Source organism: Prionailurus viverrinus, chromosome C2 (assembly GCF_022837055.1).
Source record: "Prionailurus viverrinus isolate Anna chromosome C2, UM_Priviv_1.0, whole genome shotgun sequence".
NCBI classification, from domain to species: Eukaryota; Metazoa; Chordata; class Mammalia; order Carnivora; family Felidae; genus Prionailurus; species Prionailurus viverrinus.
In genome coordinates this window covers 33,871,126-33,892,550 of record NC_062569.1, presented here as the reverse complement: position 1 = coordinate 33,892,550, position 21,425 = coordinate 33,871,126, and the positions used below count along the sequence as shown (strand labels likewise).

Here is a 21,425-nt window from a genome sequence, read left to right as displayed (position 1 = left end):
TGGGCTTAAGACAACAGAGAGTGGTAGGAAATCTGGTAAACTGGGGAGTGAAGAAGACTTGCCAAGAGACATTCACATTCAGATTTTAGAAACCCTCTGGTAAGCCAAACAAAACACCTCCAGGGCTCTATGGGTAGTTTACAATTTATCACTCTCTCTGTTTTTATCTACACTAGGAAACTTTCAGGTCTCCAGTGGTCAATAAATTGGATGAATGTGCCTTTTGTATTTGGCTACTGATGATCTAATTCAAATTATTTTTTTTTGTTTTAAAGTTTATTTTTGAGAGAGAAAGAGAGCATGAGCAGGGGAGGAGCAGAGAGAGAGGGAGGGAGAGAGAATCCCAAGTAGGCTCCACACTATCAGTGTGGAGCCGGATGTGGGCATCAACTCACCAACTGTGAGATCATGGCCTGAGCCAAAAAAAAGAGTTGGACACTCAATCACCTAAGCCACCCAGGTGCCCCAAATACTCTTATTCCTAAGAGTACTACTCTTACTCTTAAAAGTAAATTACTCTTATTTGTGGGGTGATGTCCCACATTACTTGATTGAGTCTTTACTTGCTTCATCTAATCTTTCTACTATTAAGGAGCTTCCTCATCTTCTGAAACACAATTCTTATTTTTCTTTATGTACTCAAAGTATAACCACTTTTGTTAAAGTTGGATCATTTACCCATATAGAGTGCTTTCTCCTACATGACAGAGGCCCCAATAGTAACACAATCATTACAGATGATTTTCCTATTGATCAATTAAGAAAAAAGTCCCCAGTACATTTAAATAAAATGCATGTCTGGAAAATACCAGTGGCATAATATACTCAACAGTTTTTGAAGGCAGAGAGATTTATCTCATCATGTAGGACTGTATCTCAACAATGCAGAGACAGGAAGTGGACATGGCTTTCTTCACTACAATTCTATGGCTGGTGATTCTTTTCCCTTTTTACCTGTCCAGACTTTTAAATTGTACTCTCTCTCTCTCTCTTTTTTTTTTTTTTTTTTTAATTTTTTTTTTCAACGTTTATTTATTTTTGGGACAGAGAGAGACAGAGCATGAACGGGGGAGGGGCAGAGAGAGAGGGAGACACAGAATTGGAAACAGGCTCCAGGCTCCGAGCCATCAGCCCAGAGCCCGACGCGGGGCTCGAACTCACGGACCGCGAGATCGTGACCTGGCTGAAGTCGGACGCTTAACCGACTGCGCCACCCAGGCGCCCCTCTCTCTTTTTTTTAATGTTTGTTTTTGAGAAAGAGAGACAGATCATGAATGGGGGAGGGGCAGAGAGAGAGAGAGGAAGACACAGAACCTGAAGCAGGCTCCAGTCTCTGAGCTGTCAGAACATAGCCCAGCACAGAGCTCGAACTCCCAAATTGTAAGATCATGATTTGAACTGAAGTCTGACACTTAATTGACTAAGCCACCCAGGCACCCCATACCTGCCAAGACTTTTAAAAAGATACCCAGTTCAGGTTCCACAAAGACAAAACATAATAAAACTTATCATCTGCTCCCACCTGAATGGGTATTTGTTGAATAAATGAAATGATATACTGTACAAAAATACATGCTTACGATGTATAAGTTCATTCATTCAATACATATTTCTTGAGGAAACAAATTGTGATGGAGGAAACTACAGGGTGAAGGGGTGGGAATCTAATTTAGGTGGAGAGCACAGAAGAGATCTCTTTGAAGGAGGCAAGATTTTTGTTTTAAATGTTTATTTTGAGAGGAGAAAGCACAGGTGCGTGTTGAGTGGAGGAGGGGCAGAGAAAGGGGGAGAGAGAATCCCAAGTAGGCTCTGAGCTGGGCTCAGTCCCATGAATTGTGAGATCATGACCCGAGCGGAAATCAAGAGTCCAATGCTCAGCTGACTGAGCCACCCAGGCACCCTACAAGAGGCAATGTTTAAGCAGAGACTTAAGGGATAGAAATGTACAAGTTGTGCCAAGAGCAAGGGCCTAGGGGCACCAAGAGGAAGGAAAAGTTCCTGAAAAGGTCTGAGGTAAGAAGGAGCTACCAAGCTTGTGCATACTGAGAAGGCAAAGTGGGGCAACTTTCAGAGAAGTGGGCGTGGCTAAATTGTGGGCCCTTGTAGGCCAGAGAAAGGACTTCAGATTTCACTCTGAGTTGGGAGGAAGCTCCTGAAGGATTTAAGCAGTGGATGGTGAAGATCTGACCTGGGCTGAAGGGACTGGAGTGACCGTGCAGAGGTGTCGAGGAGGCTACTATAGTCAATCAGGCGTGAGATGCTATGGCTTGGTCCAGAGTGAGGGCAGTGGTGATAGAAAGAAACAAAAAGAATCCAATTCTGCTTTGGGGGAACGACTGACAGGACCTGCTGAAAAACTGGATTAATGAGGTGAAAGAGCTGGAGAAATCAAGACTGGCTCCCAGGTTTGAGCAGGGCAGAGCTACTATACTGAGATGGGAAACTCAGGAGAGAAGAAACTTAGGTTTAGGGGAGATATTTAAGAATTCATTTCTAGGGCATCTGGGTGGCTCAGTTGGTTGGGCATCAGACTTCAGCTCAGGTCATGATCTCATGGTTTGTGGGTTCGAGCCCCATGTCGGGCTCTGTGCTGACAGCTCAGAGCGTGGAGCCTGCTTCAGATTCTGTGTCTCCCTCTCTCTGCCCCTCTGTCGCTCACGCTCTCTCTCTAAAATAAGAGTATTTAAAAAAAACCCCAATTTTTATTTTTTTAATGTTTATTTATTTTTTGAGAGAGAGAGAGAGAGAGAGAGAGAGAGAGAGAGAGAGAGACAGACAGTGTGAGTGGGGGAGGGGCAGAGAGAGAGGGACACAGAATCTGAAGCAGGCTCCAGGCTCTGAGCTGTCAGTACAGAGCCAGACACAGGGCTCGAACCCACAAACTGTGAGATGACCTGAGTCAATGTTGAATGCTTAACCGACCAAGTCACCCAGGTGCCCCAAGAATTCATCTTTAAACATCACCTTCAGGAAGCATCAGACAGGCACATGGAGATGTAGGGTAGGCAGAATATATGAGTCCAGAGTTCAGAAAACAAGTGTGGAGGTATATCCTCCATGTGACCCTCCTCTACGCCCTGCCCACATTAAGAAAAGAACAAGCGTTTGCAGAGCTGCAGGCACCATCAGGAAAGCTTGTTGTCATAGCTTTTGAAGGCCAGTAACCATTACTTTGTTTGTATTTTATATTGTTGGATACTATGGAAAATGTAAATACTATAAATGCCTATTCCATTTATCAAGACTACTAGACCAGAGCCCAGAAACCAAAAAAAGCATAGAGAGGATGGTAAAAGCCATGGGAGTGGATGAGATGCCCCTAAACCAGGGGTTTTCAACCACAGCTATACATAAGAACCACCTGGGGAACTTTCAAAAACCCTGATGCCCAAGCCACAACCCAGACCTATTAAATCAAAAGCTTGAAAGGAAAGGGACAAGGCTACAATCTTTGAAAGCTCCCTAGGAAATGCCACTGTGTAATAGTGTAATAAAGACCACAGGTCTCAGGAGAGCATGTAGGAGAGAAAAGAAGAGTCCAGGGCTAAGCAAGGAGGGATACTGTCATGGAAAACATAAGAAAAGATTGTTTCCAAGAGGAAATGGTCAGCTGTGTTGAAGGCTGCTGTACGTGAGGTGAGATTAGGAGAGAAAACTTTGGATTCGGCATCATGGAGGTCATTGGTAACCTTAAGCAGAGCAGTTTTAGTTGAGTGATGAAGTAAAGGCCATATGAAGTAGTTAGAGTGAATTTTAGAGGTGAAGAAGGAGTTAGCGTGTATAGAAGATACTTTTACAAAGCCTGGCTATGAACAGGTATACCTCGGTGGATATGGGAAATCAAGAAAAACTTTGAAAAGATTAGAGATACTATGTGGATCTGGTATTGGAAAGATAAGGGAATTCCTGGTTGAAGCATTACTGCTTCATTCAACAAATATTTACTGAGCACATACTAAAGGCCAGGCATCGTCCAAGGTGATAGATACGAAAATGTACACAAAACTGACCTAATTCTTGCCTTCGTGGAGCTTAGGTGAGGGACACAAACACTTTTATGTATCACTGTAATTCAGCTAAGTGCTCTGAAGGTAACAAAGTATAACCCACATGGATAAGAGCCCACAAGATGTGTCAGTTGAGCTCAGATCTGAGAGGTTAGAAGGCACACCAAAGAGTGCGAAGAAAAGTGTTCCAGGCAAAGCAGAGCCAGCATGTGCAAACGTCCCAAGGTAGGAAGGAACATGCATGGCCTTTTTAAGGAACAGAAGGAGGTCAGTGTAATGAACAAAGCAAAGAGGGAAATGAGAGGAGCTGGGGATACGGATGAGTCGGATCATGCAGGACTTCACAGGCCATCACAAGGTGGGTATGGATGTTATTCAAGGTGTTAACAGGGAGCCACTAAGGGATTCTGGCCTCTATTCTCATAATAGAACAGAAGGTGAAGTCATCACTATGAGTGATGAGGGAGAGAAAAGGTGAGGTTTAAAGAACAAGAAGGTAAGAACCCATTTTGCATGAGAGGTGTCAGCTTGCTGGAGAATCAGAGGGGTAGTAGACACTGCTGAGTACCCATGGTGGGGGTGGGGGTGGGGGTGGGGGTGGGGGTGGGTTGGTTGTAAACTGTGAAATTAACATGAAACCAATCAGCCTGGTTCTATGCCTTTCTCTGCAGCTGTGGACTCTGACAGGCAGGCAAAGAGAAGACAGGTTCACCCACAGTTAGGGTTTTGTTAGGAGACACTGACAGAATGAAAAGACTGTCAGATTTTGGCAACGGGCAGTTTCTGCTGATGACAAGATTCACGGGATGGCTGTGGCAATAGGTGACCGACGTGTTTGGAAGTAGGTAGCAGATTGTGTTTGCAAGCAAATAGGTCAAAGAACAAGTGCCACGGGTGCTGGAGGCTTAAGAGCTCACACACATTGGACAGAAGCCTTGAGAGGTAAGACAGGGGTTTCGGGGCAGTGAGGGAAATCCAAGAGCCCAAGTCCTCACTGAATAAGAAGGAGGCAATCAGGAGACAACGAGGGTGGGGAGTGGGGTGATGGATGGGTGGTAATACTGCCAAACAGCACAAGCTTCAAGGCCTTCCAGTCTCTTTTTCTTCAGGATGAAAGAGAGCTCCTTAAATCTGTTACAGAGTAGTCTCTTCTTTTTTTTAATCTCTGCACCATTTGTTTTGCACTAACAATGCTATAGTCCCTGCCTTCTGATGAAGCTACCGTGGAGCAGTGAAAGGGACAAAGGCCTACCATGTAATACTTGATTTTCTGCAGGATGTCATCATTGGTCATAATGAGTTCTTTTGCTGTTGTCCCATCTGCTATGTTGGCTAGGATGCACAGTGTCTGGAAAAGAACAAAGGGCTGGTGATCAGGAAAGCTCTGCAGTCCCAGAGGCAAGCTCTCAAGAGCCCAGGCAATTTCCCACCTGAAGTACACAGACGCTCACAGGTCCCACTCTGATCTCCTCTCCTGACACCATCGCCAATGAAGTAACCACACCTAAGGAAAGTCTACCTTAGGCAAAAGAGAACCCAAATATCTCATTAGTTTCTTTTGGGGCATAAGCCATCACTGGGCAAAGGCAGCCATGTCTTATAGTTCATGCTCTCATATAAAACGTTATCATTTTCTTGAAAATTTCATTCCTAAAACAAACTCTTATTGCTAACCCAATGAGGTTTCTTCAAAAAAGTGGTCTCTTTGGTGGGAGCGTCACAGGTGTTGCAACCTCCCTCCTGCCCGCCTGCTCCAAGTGCTACCTGCTCCCAAGCTCCAAGCTACCTCACCTTCTGGGTGAGGGCCTGGATCCTGTCCACTAGACACATGCATTTAGGATCTCTTGACTTTTAAAAACCTGGCTAGAGGAACAGAAAGATAAGGAAAATGTGTGAAGGAGCTTAGTCCAGGTTGGCCTAACGAGACTGGAGGGAGCCTGTGCCAGCTGGCAGGTCAGGGTAACCCGAGGATAATCACCACAATGGCAGTGGAGGAAGGGACTTTCTGTCAGCTGCTGGGAGTCTCACAGCCAGACCAGCAGGAGGCAAGGGTTAGGCAAAGGTGAGAGAACTGTGGAAAGGATACTGAGCCAGTCAGTGTCGGTATCTGCAATTCAACAAACACTTACTGAGCACCTACAATGTGCGTGCACTCTGCAGGGCATCAGGTAAGACAGGAGTAACACACACTACCTGACTTTGAAGCCATCACACAATTACATCTCACTGTGATGTGACAGAGGAAAAATGGAACCGAGAAAGCATGACGTGCACTTGCTTGATACTTCAATGGTCAGGGAAGGCTTCATGGAGGAAGTGACAGTGAGTCGTGGAGCACAGCGAAGAACCACTCAAACAAAGTGATGAGAAGTGCGAATAGGGTCTAAATTCAAATACTTTTCTCCAACTCTAACCTTTCTTCTGGCAGACTTAAGCTAATTAAGCTTGAAGATTACAGCTAATTGAGGAGACTGTTTTCTTACTATGGCCTAAAGCCTCAGCTATAAAGAGTGTGTGATCTTATTCTTCTTAGATTAGGGAGTGAGTCCTGAGGTTTGAAAAAAAAAAAAAAAAAAAGGAAAAAAAAGTTTGCCTCTGGGATACAAGACACATAGAAAATGCAATTTATAATTCAAGGCTTGAGCAGACACCGAGGTCTATTCCAGGGCACGAAAGCCATGATTGAGAGTATGCTGATATGCTCCAGAAGTATGTGAGATGCTCTGAGGAGGATGTCAGATTTCAAAGTGAGCTGGAACATGTGAGCCTGTCAACAATCTTGGCAGGCACAATACCCTTGAATTTCTTAGGACTGAAGGGACAGGAAGGGGATAAATAGGTTTGGACTCTTAACCATGGATCACAATTTAAAAGGCTTCATGACCTAGGTATTCCCAGGAAGAGGAGGGAATGACAAACACCTTTAGCCTTATCTAGGCAACAACTACCTACCCCTCTCTTACCCACTAAGACAAATATAAGGGGGATTTCATGAAACATTTCTCAGAATAGACTAGTTCAGCAAGATAGGCAAGTGATTCCCCTTCTTGGAGTGCACAAATACACCCATGCATGCTCAGGCTTGGAGAGCATGGCAGAATGAGCTACAGGTCTGTTTTGAAGCCCACACAACCCCCACTGTAACAGTCTTAAAAGGATCAATTAGTTCTTGGGCCCAACAATTTAACCTGGAAGCTAGGGAGCAGAGAGGAAAGCTACACAGATGTCCATGTGCACACGGCACACACACATACTCGTGTGAACAACGGGAGATTAATGATATGGAGCAGGGACTGGCAAATTATAGCCTGCCGGCCAAATCCAACCCACTCCCTGTTTGGCCAATAGAATGTTCTTGGAAAATAACCATGTCTACTTGCTTACATATTGTCTATAGCTGCTTTCAGGCTAGAATAGCACAGCTGACTGGATGACCTGCAAAACTTAAGATATCTACCCTGACCTTTGTAGAAAAAGTTTGCCAAAAAAAAAAAAAAAAAGTTTGCCAACCCCTGAAATAGAGAAAATAGAGGGGAAAAAAAAAATCAATGAAATCAAAAGCTTCTTCTCTGAAAAGATCAATTAAGTTGATAAACCTCTAGCCAGACTGAACAGGAACAAAGGAATCACCAACTAAAAGAACAAAAGGGGAGACAAAATGCAAAGAATACTACAGACTTTAAAAAGATAAGAGAATATTATGAAATATTTCATGTTAATAAATTTGAAAAAGATGAAACGGACAAATTCTTGAAGGACGCAAAATACCAAAGCTCACTCAAGAAGAAATTGGTAACATGAATATTCCTCCTTCTGTAAAAGAAATAGAATTTAGCTAAACACGTTTCCACAAAAGAAATACAATGTTCCAGATGGCTTCACTGGTATACTCCACCAAAATTTAAGAAAGAAAGAATACCAATTCGTCACAAATTCCTTACAAAAACTGAGGAGGGAATGCCTTCACCTCATTCCCTGAGGCAAGCATTCCTCAATAATCAAATATCAATATTATCATCAGATAAAAACATCACAAGCTATACAGCATTATCTCTCGTGAATATAGATGTGAAGCATTTCTTACCAAATTTCAGTAAATTGAATCCAACAAAATATGTCAAGAATAAGACATAATGACATTTTAATATGGTGTACCTCTCCATTTATGTAGGTATTTAATTTTTTTCATTATCAGTGTTTTGAAGTTTTCAGCATAGAGATCCTGCACATATTTGGTGAGATTTATACATAAGTATATCATGGTTTCTGAGCTACTATAAATGGTACTGTTTTTAGAATTTCAAATTCTACTTGTTCACACCACTATATGAAAAATACAATAGCTTTTTGTAATCATCAAGGCAGTATGGTACTGGTACAAGAACAGACACTCAGATCAATGTAATAGAATAGAGAACCCAGAAATGGACCCACAAACGTATGGCCAACTAATCTTTGACAAAGCAGGAAACAATACCCAATGGAATAAAGACAGTCTCTTCAGCAAGTGGTGCTGGGAAAACTGGACAGCGACATGCAGGAGAATGAACCTGGACCACTTCCTTACACCATACACAAAAATAAACTCAAAGTGGATGAAAGACCTCAATGTAAGACAGGAAGCCATCAAAATCCTCCAGGAGAAAGCAGGCAAAAACCTCTTTCATCTTGCCCGCAGCAATTTCTTACTCAACACGTCTCCGGAGGCAAGGGAAACAAAAGCAAAAATGAACTACTGGGACCTCATCAAAATAAAAAGCTTCTGCACAGCGAAGCAAACAATCAGCAAAACTAAAAGGCAACCAACAGAATGGGAGAAGATATTCGCAAATGACGTATCAGATAAAGGGTTAGTATCCAAAATCTACAAAGAACTTATCAAACTCAACACCCAAAAAACAAATAATCCAGTGAAGATATGGGCAAAAGACATGAATAGACACTTCTCCAAAGAAGACATCCAGATGGCCAACAGACACATGAAAAAATGCTCCACATCACTCATCATCAGGGAAATACAAATCAAAACCACAATGATACCACCTCACACCTGTCAGAATGGCTAACATTAACAACTCAGGCAACAAAAGATGTTGGCAAGGATGCAGAGAAAGAGGATCTCTTTTGCACTGTTGGTGGGAATGCAAGCTGGTGCAGCCACTCTGGAAAACAGTATGGAGGTTCCTCAAAAAACTAAAAATAGAACTACACATGCACCCCCATGCTTATAGCAGCACTATCAACAATAGTCAAATTATGGAAAGAGCCCAAATGTCCATTGATGGATGAATGGATAAAGAAGATGTGGTATGTGTGTATACACACACACACACACACACACACACACACACACACACACACACTGGAGTATTACTCGGCAATCAAAAAGAATGAAATTTTGCCATTTGCAACTACGTGGATAGAACTGGAGGGTATTATGCTAAGCAAAATTAGTCAGAGAAAGACAAATATCATATGACTTTACTCATATGAGGACTTTAAGAGACAAAACAGATGAATATAAGGGAAGGTAAACAAAAATAATATAAAAACAGGGAGGGGGACAAAACAAGAGACTCATAAATATGGAGAACAAACTGAGGGTTGTTGGAGGGGTTGTGGGAGGGGGGATGGGCTAAATGGGTAAGGGGCATTAAGGAATCTACTCCCGAAATCATTGTTTCACTATATGCTAATTTGGATGTAAATTTTAAAAAGTAAAAAATAAAATTAAAAAAAATACAATAGCTTTCTCTATCTTGTAGCCTTGGCTAATTCATTGATTAGTTCTAACTTTTTTTGATGAATCCATGGCATTTTCTATCAAGGCATTCATGTTGTCTGGGAATAGTTTTATTTCTTCCTTTCCAATCTACATGCCTTTTATTTCTTTTTCTTGCCTTATTGCACTTGGTAGCAACTCCAGAGGCTGCTGAATAAGACTGGGAAGAATGGACATACTTGTCTTGCTCCCAATAGAAGGACAGTGATAGATATGCTCACTATCTTGATTGTGGTGACCACTTCATGGTATATACCTATGTCAACATATCACAGTATACACTTCAAAAATATGTAGCTTGGGGCGCCTGGGTGGCGCAGTCGGTTAAGCGTCCGACTTCAGCCAGGTCACGATCTTGCGGTCCGTGAGTTCGAGCCCCGCGTCAGGCTCTGGGCTGATGGCTCAGAGCCTGGAGCCTGTTTCCGATTCTGTGTCTCCCTCTCTCTCTGCCCCTCCCCCGTTCATGCTCTGTCTCTCTCTGTCCCAAAAATGAATAAACGTTGAAAAAAAAAAAAATTTAAAAAAAAAAATATGTAGCTTATTGGATGTCAATATACCTCAAGAAAGAAAAAGACATTATCAGATAATGTCGGAGAAGAATTAAACTTCCAGCTAACAACCAGACAGTTTAAGCCTCCCATCATCACCTACCCACTCCCAGACCATCACCAAGATCTATATGAAGAGTATAATTTGAGTCCTGACAGAACACATTACTGTTATTGGTCTTTTTTTTTTTTTTTTGGGACCCTCATCCAAATCTTGCCTCAACTTTTTGCCTTGCTACACTTTTCAAGTTAAAGGAATTCTATCTAGGTGAGGCGTTTTTATAGACAAAATGGACACCTATGCTCTTCAGGTAGAATATTTTGAGCAATGCATCTTCTTCATTGTTGTGTTCAATAGATCACATTCAACCTAATTTCAGTGATGCCTATGAGATTAGTTTTTCTGTGTTAAATTTTTATCAATAAACAAAGTTGTTTATTATTGAATTTTAAGAGAAATCAGCTACCATGTCCATCTTAAAATCACTTTGTCAAATATTTTTGCCTTTTTTGCTCACAAATTCAATCACAGCCCCCACATTCTACCACTCTTACTTCCTGGACTGTTCTGAAGCCTGAGGAATTACTCTCACTCAGGAACACGGAGAATGCGGAGCATGGGCCCTGCACTTAGACTCTAGGTTCAACTCTCCACTGATGACCTTGGGCAGGTTTCCTCCACGCATGAAAGTGTACAGCTCAATGAATTTTGAAAGTGAACACACCATGTAGCCAACATCTATGTCAGAGAGTTGAACATTACCATTGCCTCAGATCTTGTATTAGAAATTTAAGTTTGTAGGTGACCTTTCTTTTTATGACAAAACAAAAGATCCTATAATAAATCCCAGGAAATACAGAAAAGTAATTCCCAAACTGTCCCCTGATGAATGCAGGGTCTCTGTATTTTTATGCCTACCCTAAACCTGCCGTACTGAAACAAAACAGAAAGTAGAAGTATGGGATAGGAATAAAGAACAGGGATGTATTAGAGTTAAAAAAATGAAAAACGACTCCCCCATAAGGGATTATTTTATCAGGGTGTTACAGGAGTTTCAGTTCAGTGCATGGTGGATATAGAAAGCTGGAAATGATGAGTCCTGGAAAGTAGATTCACTCTGGGATGATCAAAGGTGATATCCCTATATATACAGGGACAGTGTGCACAGTGCATGACACAGAGGGTGAAACTACAGACTCTGGTAATGTTTTCTTCTATTCTGGGAGGAAGAATTCTTGAAGACAGTTTCAGGGGTGATGGAGGATCTTTCTTCTCAAATCTTCCTGGTCTCTACAGCACCTCTGATCTCAGCAATCTATCTTTCGCAGATCTGAATATTCAGGAGACTCCTAATGAGGATCCTTCTTGATATTCACACGGGGAAGATTTTCCTCAGGGGAAAATAAAAGGGGGTGGGGGGACACATACCTGCTCTTTGACCTCAATGTTATGCTCTCCTTCCAGAATAAGGGTGACGGCTTGCATAATTTGCTTCCCATGTGTACTCATTATTTTATCTATATGCTGCAAAATAATGGAAAACCCATTAATTATTATCTGGGGAACAGAGAAAAACACCATAGAAAAGAACAGAAAGCTTCTCAAAGTTAAACAATATAATACATAACTGCTTGAAAGAGAACTGCATACAGAACTAGATACCAACAGATAGTGTTTATCATAGTATAAAACTGCATTTTGCCTTCCCTCTCTCTCCCTCTCTATATATGTGTACACATATACATATAGAGATATACATTACGTACACACACATACATATATATTTTACATTTTTCTGGATGACTTGAAGATAAAGAGAACACAGACTTGGCCTGATAGAATACGGGACTGCAATCACTGGGGATCCTCAAGCCCAAAGATATTAAAGAAAAAGGAATTTTAAAAACGTATGGGGAAGGGGGAGAAGCCAGAGACATGGAAAATATGGCACAGATTTACTAACACCCTGGCGCACAAGTGTACAAATAAGGCTCAGAAAACAAGTGAGGCACAAAGGAACCACCATGGTTCATCTACCTGAATGTCACTGACACTGTTGTTCATGGAACATTAGAGAACAAGGAGAGGGACCCCACGAGGCTCAGCCTCTCCTGCTTTGACATATACCCACTGTTCCCCATGCTGACATCTTCAGAGGTCAATCCAGTAAATGTTGGCAGGGTGAGGAGCTATCTATGGAATAGCACTGAGAAGGATTCTTTAAATGGAAAGAAGCAGAGGCCCCAGAGGTAAGTGATTTAGGCAGATGGGAAAACCCACTCTGGCCAGCAAACCAAGTAAGAATAAAGTGACATATCAAGGCCGGCTCACATCTAGCATGGAGTAAGGAGAGGGAGACAGGACAGGCAGTGGAGGAGTGGAGGGTCAGGTGGCTTTATGGTAAAGCAGCTCCCAGAACACTTATGCAAGTGATATTGATACTAACTTCAAACTTCTTTGAAAGGGGCAGCATTTAAATCACTTCTGGGCAGATATCGATGGGAACAGTGAGGGTGGACAACGTTTCGCACTGCACATGCAGGGGTAGTTCATCTGGAAACCTGGATGATTTTACTTACAGGCCGAGTAGAGAGGAGATTTCTAAGAAGTCCCAATGTCTTCATCAGCACATTCAAATCTGAATCTGATAATAACCGGAAGAGCTGTTCAGTACTCAAGCTTCGTAAAATATCTGCTTTTATTTTTTGTTCAGCCTGAAATGCCATATTCTGAAAGGATTAAAGAAGTTTCAAGAATCATGCATAATTTGCTTTATTAAATTATATTTTAATAGTAACTCTGATAATTTTCAAAGTAAAAATAAAAGCTGCAGAAATCCTTAAATTTAAGTCACATTATGTTTCTGAATCCTGTTAATCACCTATTAATTATATCAAGAGAAAGATAACTATAACTCCTATATACCCTCCTGTATAAGGAATATGACCACTTCCTGATATGGGCATTTGAGTGTCTTAAGATTTGTCAAATAAATACAAAATCTACTGTTAGTTTTAAAAAATTATTCAATTTACTTAGACTAAAAAAGGAAAAAAAACCCAAACAAAAAACCAGTTCACCCATTTCTCCCACCACTGCCTCTGGCAACCACCAATCTATTATCTGTATCTATGAGCTTGATTACTTTTGTTTTTTTAATTTTTATTTTTTAAATTTGTTTTTGAGAGAGAGAATGCAAGTAGGGAAGGGGCAGAGAGAGGGGGACAGAGGATCTGAAGTGGGCTCTGCACTAACAGCAGAGAGAGCTTGATGTGAGGCTTAAACTCACGAACTGTGAGATCATGACCTGAGCCCGAGTCAGATTCTCAACTGACTGAGCCACCCAGGCACCCCTGAGCTTGGTTACTTTCGAGAAATCTTTCTGGTTATCAAATTGCCTTCTGTGCACTTCAATAACAAAATTACTGCTAATGACTATACTGTGCCACCCATTTTGAGAATAACTAAAAAGGACTTCCAGGGGCGCCTGGGTGGCGCAGTCGGTTAAGCGGCCGACTTCAGCCATGTCACAGTCTCGCGGTCCGTGAGTTCGAGCCCCGCGTCGGGCTCTGGGCTGATGGCTCAGAGCCTGGAGCCTGTTTCCGATTCTGTGTCTCCCTCTCTCTCTGCCCCTCCGCCGTTCATGCTCTGTCTCTCTCTGTCCCAAAAATAAATAAACGTTGAAAAAAAAAAATTAAAAAAAAAAAAATTAAAAAAAATAAAAAGGACTTCCATATTATGGGTTCAAGTTAGTAGTGGATTTTGTTAACTTTACCAGCCCTGAAACACCTAGTATATTCACAGTACTATGCTAGGGTTGATATGGCTGGGCTATATTATATAGGAAGCTCTTCAAGGGGTAGGAGGTGAATCCAAATTACTAGCAACTCCAGATGGCTGGTGTCTATTTTGCTCCTTTTTCTCCTTCCTGCACAAATTATGGCTTATCCCAGCTTAACCTGAAGCTATAAAAACATCTGAAGAAAATAAAAACACAGCAAATTCCAAATAACTGGTAAATCAACTTCTGGCACAAAAATCTCTTGTAAACTACAGACTTATTATAATACGTGGTTATTGCCCTACAGGAACTTATTTTTAATTAAGGAGCTAAGACATGCGAAAGATGAAGTTACCTAATGACACAAGGTGGCATGGCAGAGTAAAAAGAGTACTGGGCTGTGTCACAAAGACCCAAGCCAGGGGCGCCTAGGTGGCTCAATCAGTTAAGCAACTGACTTCAGCTCAGGTCATGATTTCACGGTTCGTGAGTTGAGCCTTGCATCAGACTCTGTGCCGACAGCTCAGAGCCTGGAGCCTGCTTTGGAATCTGTGTCTCACTCTCTCTCTGACCCTCCCCTGTTCACACTCTGTTTCTCAAAAAAAAAAAAAGGAAAGACTCAAGCCAAAGATGATTCCAGGATTTGATATTTGGTGGGCAGAGAAGAAAGCAGCAGCTGGTTATACGGTGACTAAGGAGAATAAGATAGTTAATATGGATGAGGAGTGGGATAAGTTCAATTTTCAACAGTAAATTGTACCTGTCAGGGAGGCCACAAATGAAGTCTCACAGGCCATTTAAGTGATAGACCTGGGAAACAAGGGACAATTTTGTTTGGGTATATATATTTCAAAGTAACTTCTATTAGGGGGCGGTGAAACCATGAGAGTAGGTGAAGTCCCTGAAACTCAAGTGTAAAGGGAATTGGAACCTGGGTACTGAAACTGGGGAAACATTCCCCGAGAAAGAGGTTAAAAAGGTGGCTGGGAAGAAAGTGAGGTTAAAAAAAAACAAAACAAAAACAAAGCTAACTCCTGGGAAAGAGTCTCAAGAAAGAGAAGTGCTAACAGCTGATGCAAAGTTTAAGAGAAAAATACCCGAAACTACTGGATTCGGTGTTTGCTTAGAAGATGAGTATTTCTATCACAAAGTTTGTCTGAAAAAACAGCAGATATACATGGAACAGGAAGAAGAATATGAGTCTGAAACAGGTTCAGAACCTTTTGTCATCACTTATTACTTGTGACAACCTGGATGATTCATTTACCCTCCAAGTCCCAGTTTCCCAATTATAAAGTGGATATAAACCAATATAACTCAAAACAAGAATTAGAGATAAAACACAGTGCTTAGTGTCTGATGCATAGTAACTAAATTGTAACTACTATAATTATGTTTGAAGAAATCCGTGTAGGATTTTCATTTTCAATTTCAACAAATTTTATTTTAGTAAATCTTAAGGAAAAATGGTTATTGACTTCATAGTTACAAAGTTTTATAATTTAGATTATCACAAATTATTTACTAGAAGTTGTTAAGAAATTATTAAGCACTTATGCATTGTTCTGTTACACTGGGCAAGTTACTTAATCACTCTGTGCTTGAGTTTACTTGTCTGTGAAATATGAATACTCCTGGCTGATCTTATTTCAGAGTTGTTATAAAGAGCAAAGGAGACATGAAAGGGCTTTGTAAAGCAGGTAGCTTAAGGCAGGTATCAATATATTCATGATAAGGAAAATTGGCTTTCTCCAAGTTTGATGTCCAGTTTCAACATGTATCCACTTTCCTTAATAATAAAATGGGAGAACTGTGGCACCCTGTGGACGTGCAACTTGCTTATATTCAAATCTGAAAGCTGACTACTCAGTCTTCCAGGTCCTCGGTCATTAGAAAACTGGGCCAAAATAACATTTTTTAAAAAGCAGATTGCAGACATTTCAAATTACACATTCTTTAGTTTTTACTTTGATAACAGCTCCATTCTCGTTGTAAATGATGACATATATAAAAGAACGAAACATACCATTAAAGCCCAAATTCCATTCACTCGCAAAGCAGGATTTTCACTTTGGGTTAATCCACAAAGTAGTTCCACAGCTCCGGATTCTAAAATTGGCTATGATTGGAAAGGAAAAATGCACAGTTTTAAAGTCAGGTTTGCGACTGAATGTATATATACCCTGGCACTCTGTCTATGGTTTCTTTCCTACTCTCACCCAACTCCAAGCGACTTTCACAAGGATACAAAAATTACCTTGAGAAGGGCGAGAACAGTTCTTCTCTTAATAATTCCAACACTAAAAATAGTCCCAGTCATTTCTCTTTTCTATGTAGTTCTGAAAGACTCCGGAGTTGTCTTAATTTCTGTACATTCCACACATGACCTTATGATTCCACTATCTAATTCCACATTCTCATGCTCACCGTCATTTGAGATGCTCACTCCCTGCCTGCTGCACACGTGTATTCCATGTGTTCTTTACCTGCTGGGACTATGACAACATGGTGGCTTAGACGGAACTTACATAACCAAACTCTTCTTTCCAGATTGTCAATGTTATTCCAAACAGGCCGCAGAACCCATCTTTTAGAACTACTGTCAGGACTACCTATGAATGGTACAAACAAAACTGCCACGTACTTTTATAATCATGCCACGTTTTACATCTAACATAGCATACTTTATTACTTAGGATCCTTGGCTGAAAACAGGTTTAATAATTTCTCAAAAAAAAAAAAAAATTCACACCTTAGAGGAAAGATCTACTGTCACCAAAGAATGCTTAAAAGGCTACCTTTCAAGTGGGTTCCAGAACTGTCTTAAGCAATTCAGACTTACACAGGGGGGAAAAAGGGCAGTGCTTTTCAAAAATTTTTGGAAAAGGGTACACATTCCTCCACTTGTACAAATTGGTTTTGTTCTTTTTGAAACCTTTTTTGAGTATGGTGGACACAAAATATTACATTGTTTCAGTTGTACAACAGTGCTTCAACAAGTTTATATATACATCATGCTATGTGTACAGCCCATCACCATATGATGCTATTACAATACCTGTCACTCCTGAGACTTACTCGTTCCACAACTAGAAGCCTGTGTCTCCCAATTCCCTTTCATCCATTTTGCCCATCTCCCCACCTCCTGTTTTGTTTGTTTTTTATTTGGAAGTAACTTCAAACTCATAAAGCGGCAAGGATAGTATAAGGTACTTCCACTTATTCTTTTCCCAGATTCAACAATTTTTAACATTTTGCTGTTTTTGCTGTATCATTATCTCTCTCCTTCTGTATGCCCATATCCACATTTACCTTTTTCCGAACAATTTGAAAGTAGAGCATATACCCCTCATACTTCAATATGTATTTCCTAAGTACGAAGATGTTCTCTTAGATAACTACAGAGCAGTTACCAAATTCAGAGAAATTAACGTTAAAACAATACTTTTATCAAATCTATAGTCCGTGTGTCAATTTTGTCAACTAGCCTAATAAATGCTTTTATAGCATTTCCTTCCCTTACAGTTCAGGGTCCAGTTTATTTTTAATATTAAAAAAATGGGGGCACCTGAGAGGCTCAGTCGTTAAGTGTTAACTCTTGATTTTGGCTCAGGTCATGACCTCACGGTTCCTAAGTTCGTGCCCTGTTTCACAGTGATAGGGCAGAGCCTGAATGGGATTCCCTCGCTCCACCTTTCTCTGCCCCTCCCCCGCTTGTGCACATGTGCATGCACGCTCCTTTTCTCAAAATAAATAAACTTAAAAATTTTTTTTTTTAATTTTTTTAATGTTTATTTATTTTTGAGACAGAGAGAGACAGAGCATGAATGGGGGAGGGTCAGAGAGAGAGGGAGACACAGAATCGGAAGCAGGCTCCAGGCTCTGAGCTGTCAGCACAGAGCCCGACGCGGGGCTCGAACCCACAGACCACGAGATCATGACCTGAGCCGAAGTCGGACGCTTAACCGACTGAGCCACCCAGGCGCCCTTTTTTTTTTTTTTTTTTTAATTTTTTTAATGTTTATTTATTTTTGAGACAGAGAGAGAAAAATTTTCTTTAATTAAAAAAAAAAAATCAATCACATTAATGATCCTATGCCTGAGCTCATCTACCTCACTTCTAACCAGACCCTGACTATATATTTGGAAGGTAGATCTGAGGCAACAGAAGAGCTGTTTGGGATGATAAATGGTATTGTACTGACTGCAATCAGATCATCATCACGCCAAGAACCCCAGGACCAGGGCAGAGAAAAACAGATGGAAACTATGGCATCCTGTCTAGACTTTCTCTTCCTTCAGAATAACTCGCAGTCTCTCCCCATTTGTTCCAAGATTTCTGCTGGCTGAATAACTGTCTCTGAACCTCCACCTTGTTACTAAATGCCTTCCTAATTATAGTCAAAAGCCTACAGGTGTTGCAATGCCAAAAAGAAACTCAACAAAAATGGAACTACTAAATAAAGGGTAGTGGCTAACCCTTGGCTCGCAACTGGGCAGACCAGAGATATTTTCACATAATAAAACTAACTTTATAAGGCTCCTTCCCTCCTTTATTAAAGCTTATTGTAGTTTTCCCTAGTCTAAAAACAATACATACACATGTAATTTGTAAAATGTACAAAAGGGAAAAAATATTCCCACTTGCAATCCCTCCCCAAACAACTACCATTAACATTAAACATTAAAAAGATGATTTTCCAATGGCAGCAGTTATTTCCTTGAAACGATTTCCAATCCTGGTTTGTAAAATTGAGTCTTCATTTATTCTTTAGTATATACAGTTTGAAAATAGTCTATTACTTTGTAATTATTCCTTACATTTGCAGTTGTGGGCAGTTTAGGTGAACTGTAAGCTACAATATCTTTTAAATAAGCTTCATATGCCAGACAGAAAAGGGAGAATAGGAAATTAAAACCGTATTTTGAAAAATGATTTAATTTGCATGCACACCCCTCATCAAACAATTCAGAAGTAGTTTTTAAACCCCAATCCTGCAATTTCAGTTAACTGCTGTGAAAATTATTTGACTAAGCTCTAGACTGGGCAAAGCCTAGGAAGAGAAATTGATACTAACCTCTTTGCTTGGAGAAAATTCAAGAAGAAGATTACATAGCATGGAAGATGCTACTACTAGGATTTCATCTGGTGCATTTTGTAAAACCTATGAAATTTAAAAAAGGGATGCTATTAATGGTTTGGAACAATGAAGGTGAGATCATAAGAACAAATGAGAACCAAACACAATTTATCTTGTAACGTGACTTTTCATATCGGAGAAAGAGTTAGGAAAGATCCACTTGATACCGTGTCAAACCTTACCTGGTGCTCTAATTATGACTAAGACCCTTGCACCTATCTTGCAGGAGAAGCTACAGCCCCACTGCCAGGATGGCAGGTGCTGCACAGAAAGAGACAAACACAAGTCAGGGAGGGGGTGCTCTATGCGACAAGTGTGAACACCACAGGATGGCTTTGGGACAAGTTAGCTCCATTTACTCCATCACATCAGACCACTTATGAAACCACAAAGTTGCCCTAGGGCCTGAAACGTTCTGATGTATGTTGTCTCTAGAAGGACCTGTTTGACCAAGAGCATGGATGAGTCAAGCTACTACACAGCTAGGGCAATGTGGGGACTGGTTTTCAGCACTGGAATCACAGCCCTGGTCCCAACCCTAATCCGCTTACTAGATGTGCTCAAGTTTACTTAAATATGCTCAAGTTTACTTAACCTCTCTGAGTCTCTGAATTGAGGAAAACTGCACTTCCTTCGTAGGACTTTTGAAGATTAAATGTGATACGGTGAATGTTAAGGGAAGCAACATGAGAATAAAGAACACAGACTTCCTGAATGCAAACTTCAGTTCCAACACTAAATAAGTATACTAATTCCTTGGCTGTAAAGTGGGGATAATGGTATTGTTGTGAGAATTAACATGTGAAAAAATTTTAGAACAGTAACTGGCACACAGAAATGCAAGTTTTTAAAGTTAATTTATTGTCATAACTGTTATCATCCACCTATAACAGGTATGAAGTAAACAAACTGCCATGGACTCCCACTCAACTCGGAAGACAGCAAAGCACAATGACAAGTGTTAGTCACCATTAGCTGTTATCAGAACCTGTGGTTTCTAGATTCTAAGAGAGAAGGCTTCAGAAACACCACCACTTATATGGAATATCCACTTCAACTAAATCCTCTGCACCAGCGATCAGATCAGGATTGGACTCATGATCCCAAAAGGAATCTTAGAAGATCTAGTTATACAAACTGGAAATGGATCATCGCAAAAAAAAAATTCAGAGTTAAACATGTTATCTGCTTTCTTCAGCTAAATCAAGTCTCAAGTTCCCAAGAATAAGCAAGAATTACAAAATAGAAATAGTTCTTTTAAGATACCGCATTTTAACTCTCCTGTGCACCGTTACCTAGTCGATGAAGATCAAATCTCATATACTATGCATCCTGATCTCTGTGTTTGCCACAACCCCCTCTGAGATTATGTATCTTCCCTTCCTATATCCCTCAGGTACACGCCCTACCCGTTCTTTAAGCTCATCCCCATTCCACAAGCTCCCTTGAAGCCCTTCCAGTCAGAAGCTGTTCCATCTTCCTCTGAACACATCCTGCCTTAATTTCTGACCTTTCCTAGGACCCTTATTACGGCCCACTATTCAAATTCTTTGTGCAGCCATGCCAATATCCTTTGCTATTAACAAGTTTAAGCTTCTTAAAGGACTAATCTATCTATGGTCTAATTTATCCTGGCCCCTATCAACTGAATGGCAGTGCACAAAAGGGGTGCTCAAAGAATGTGAATTAATAAAAACAGGGGTGCCTGGGTGGCTCAGTTGGTGGAGTGTCCGACTTTGGCTCAGGTCATGATCTCAAGGCTTGTGAGTTTGAGCCCCGCGTCGGGCTCTGTGCTAACAGCTCAGAGCCTGGAGTCTGCTTCGGATTCTGTGTCTCCCTCCCTCTCTGGCCCTCCCTCGCTCATGCTCTGTTTCTCTCTCTCTCTCTCTCAAGAATAAATAAAACATTTTAAAAAATTTAAAAAAAAGGAAAGCAATCATTTTGCAAAAATTATACTACTTAGAATCATTGGTAGAAATAAGTGAGTGCCTACCAAGGCTTTAAAAATTGCTTTAATAATTGACTTTAAAAATACTATTCGTTGTTATATAGAGATTAATGCACTTTTATCGAGTTTTATTTTCAAATGAGGTAACAATGATAAAAACAGGATAGATTCTATGAAAATTTTAAAAGCATTACTCAATGTAGTGTAAGATATAACA

At 40.7% G+C, this 21,425-nt stretch overlaps 1 protein-coding gene across 1 annotated transcript in view; it reads right to left on the bottom strand.

The window, feature by feature from the left end:
• ARMC8 (armadillo repeat containing 8) overlaps positions 1 to 21,425 on the bottom strand; it is a 109,370-nt gene that overhangs the window by 8,307 nt on the left and 79,638 nt on the right. Inside the window, exons 15-19 of the mRNA XM_047874920.1 lie at positions 19,198 to 19,284; positions 16,146 to 16,238; positions 12,918 to 13,067; positions 11,767 to 11,862; positions 5,260 to 5,355 (exon numbers count right to left, since the gene is read on the bottom strand). Coding sequence (XP_047730876.1) covers positions 5,260 to 5,355; positions 11,767 to 11,862; positions 12,918 to 13,067; positions 16,146 to 16,238; positions 19,198 to 19,284 — 522 coding nt within the window. The remainder of the gene's footprint in view (positions 1 to 5,259; positions 5,356 to 11,766; positions 11,863 to 12,917; positions 13,068 to 16,145; positions 16,239 to 19,197; positions 19,285 to 21,425) is intronic.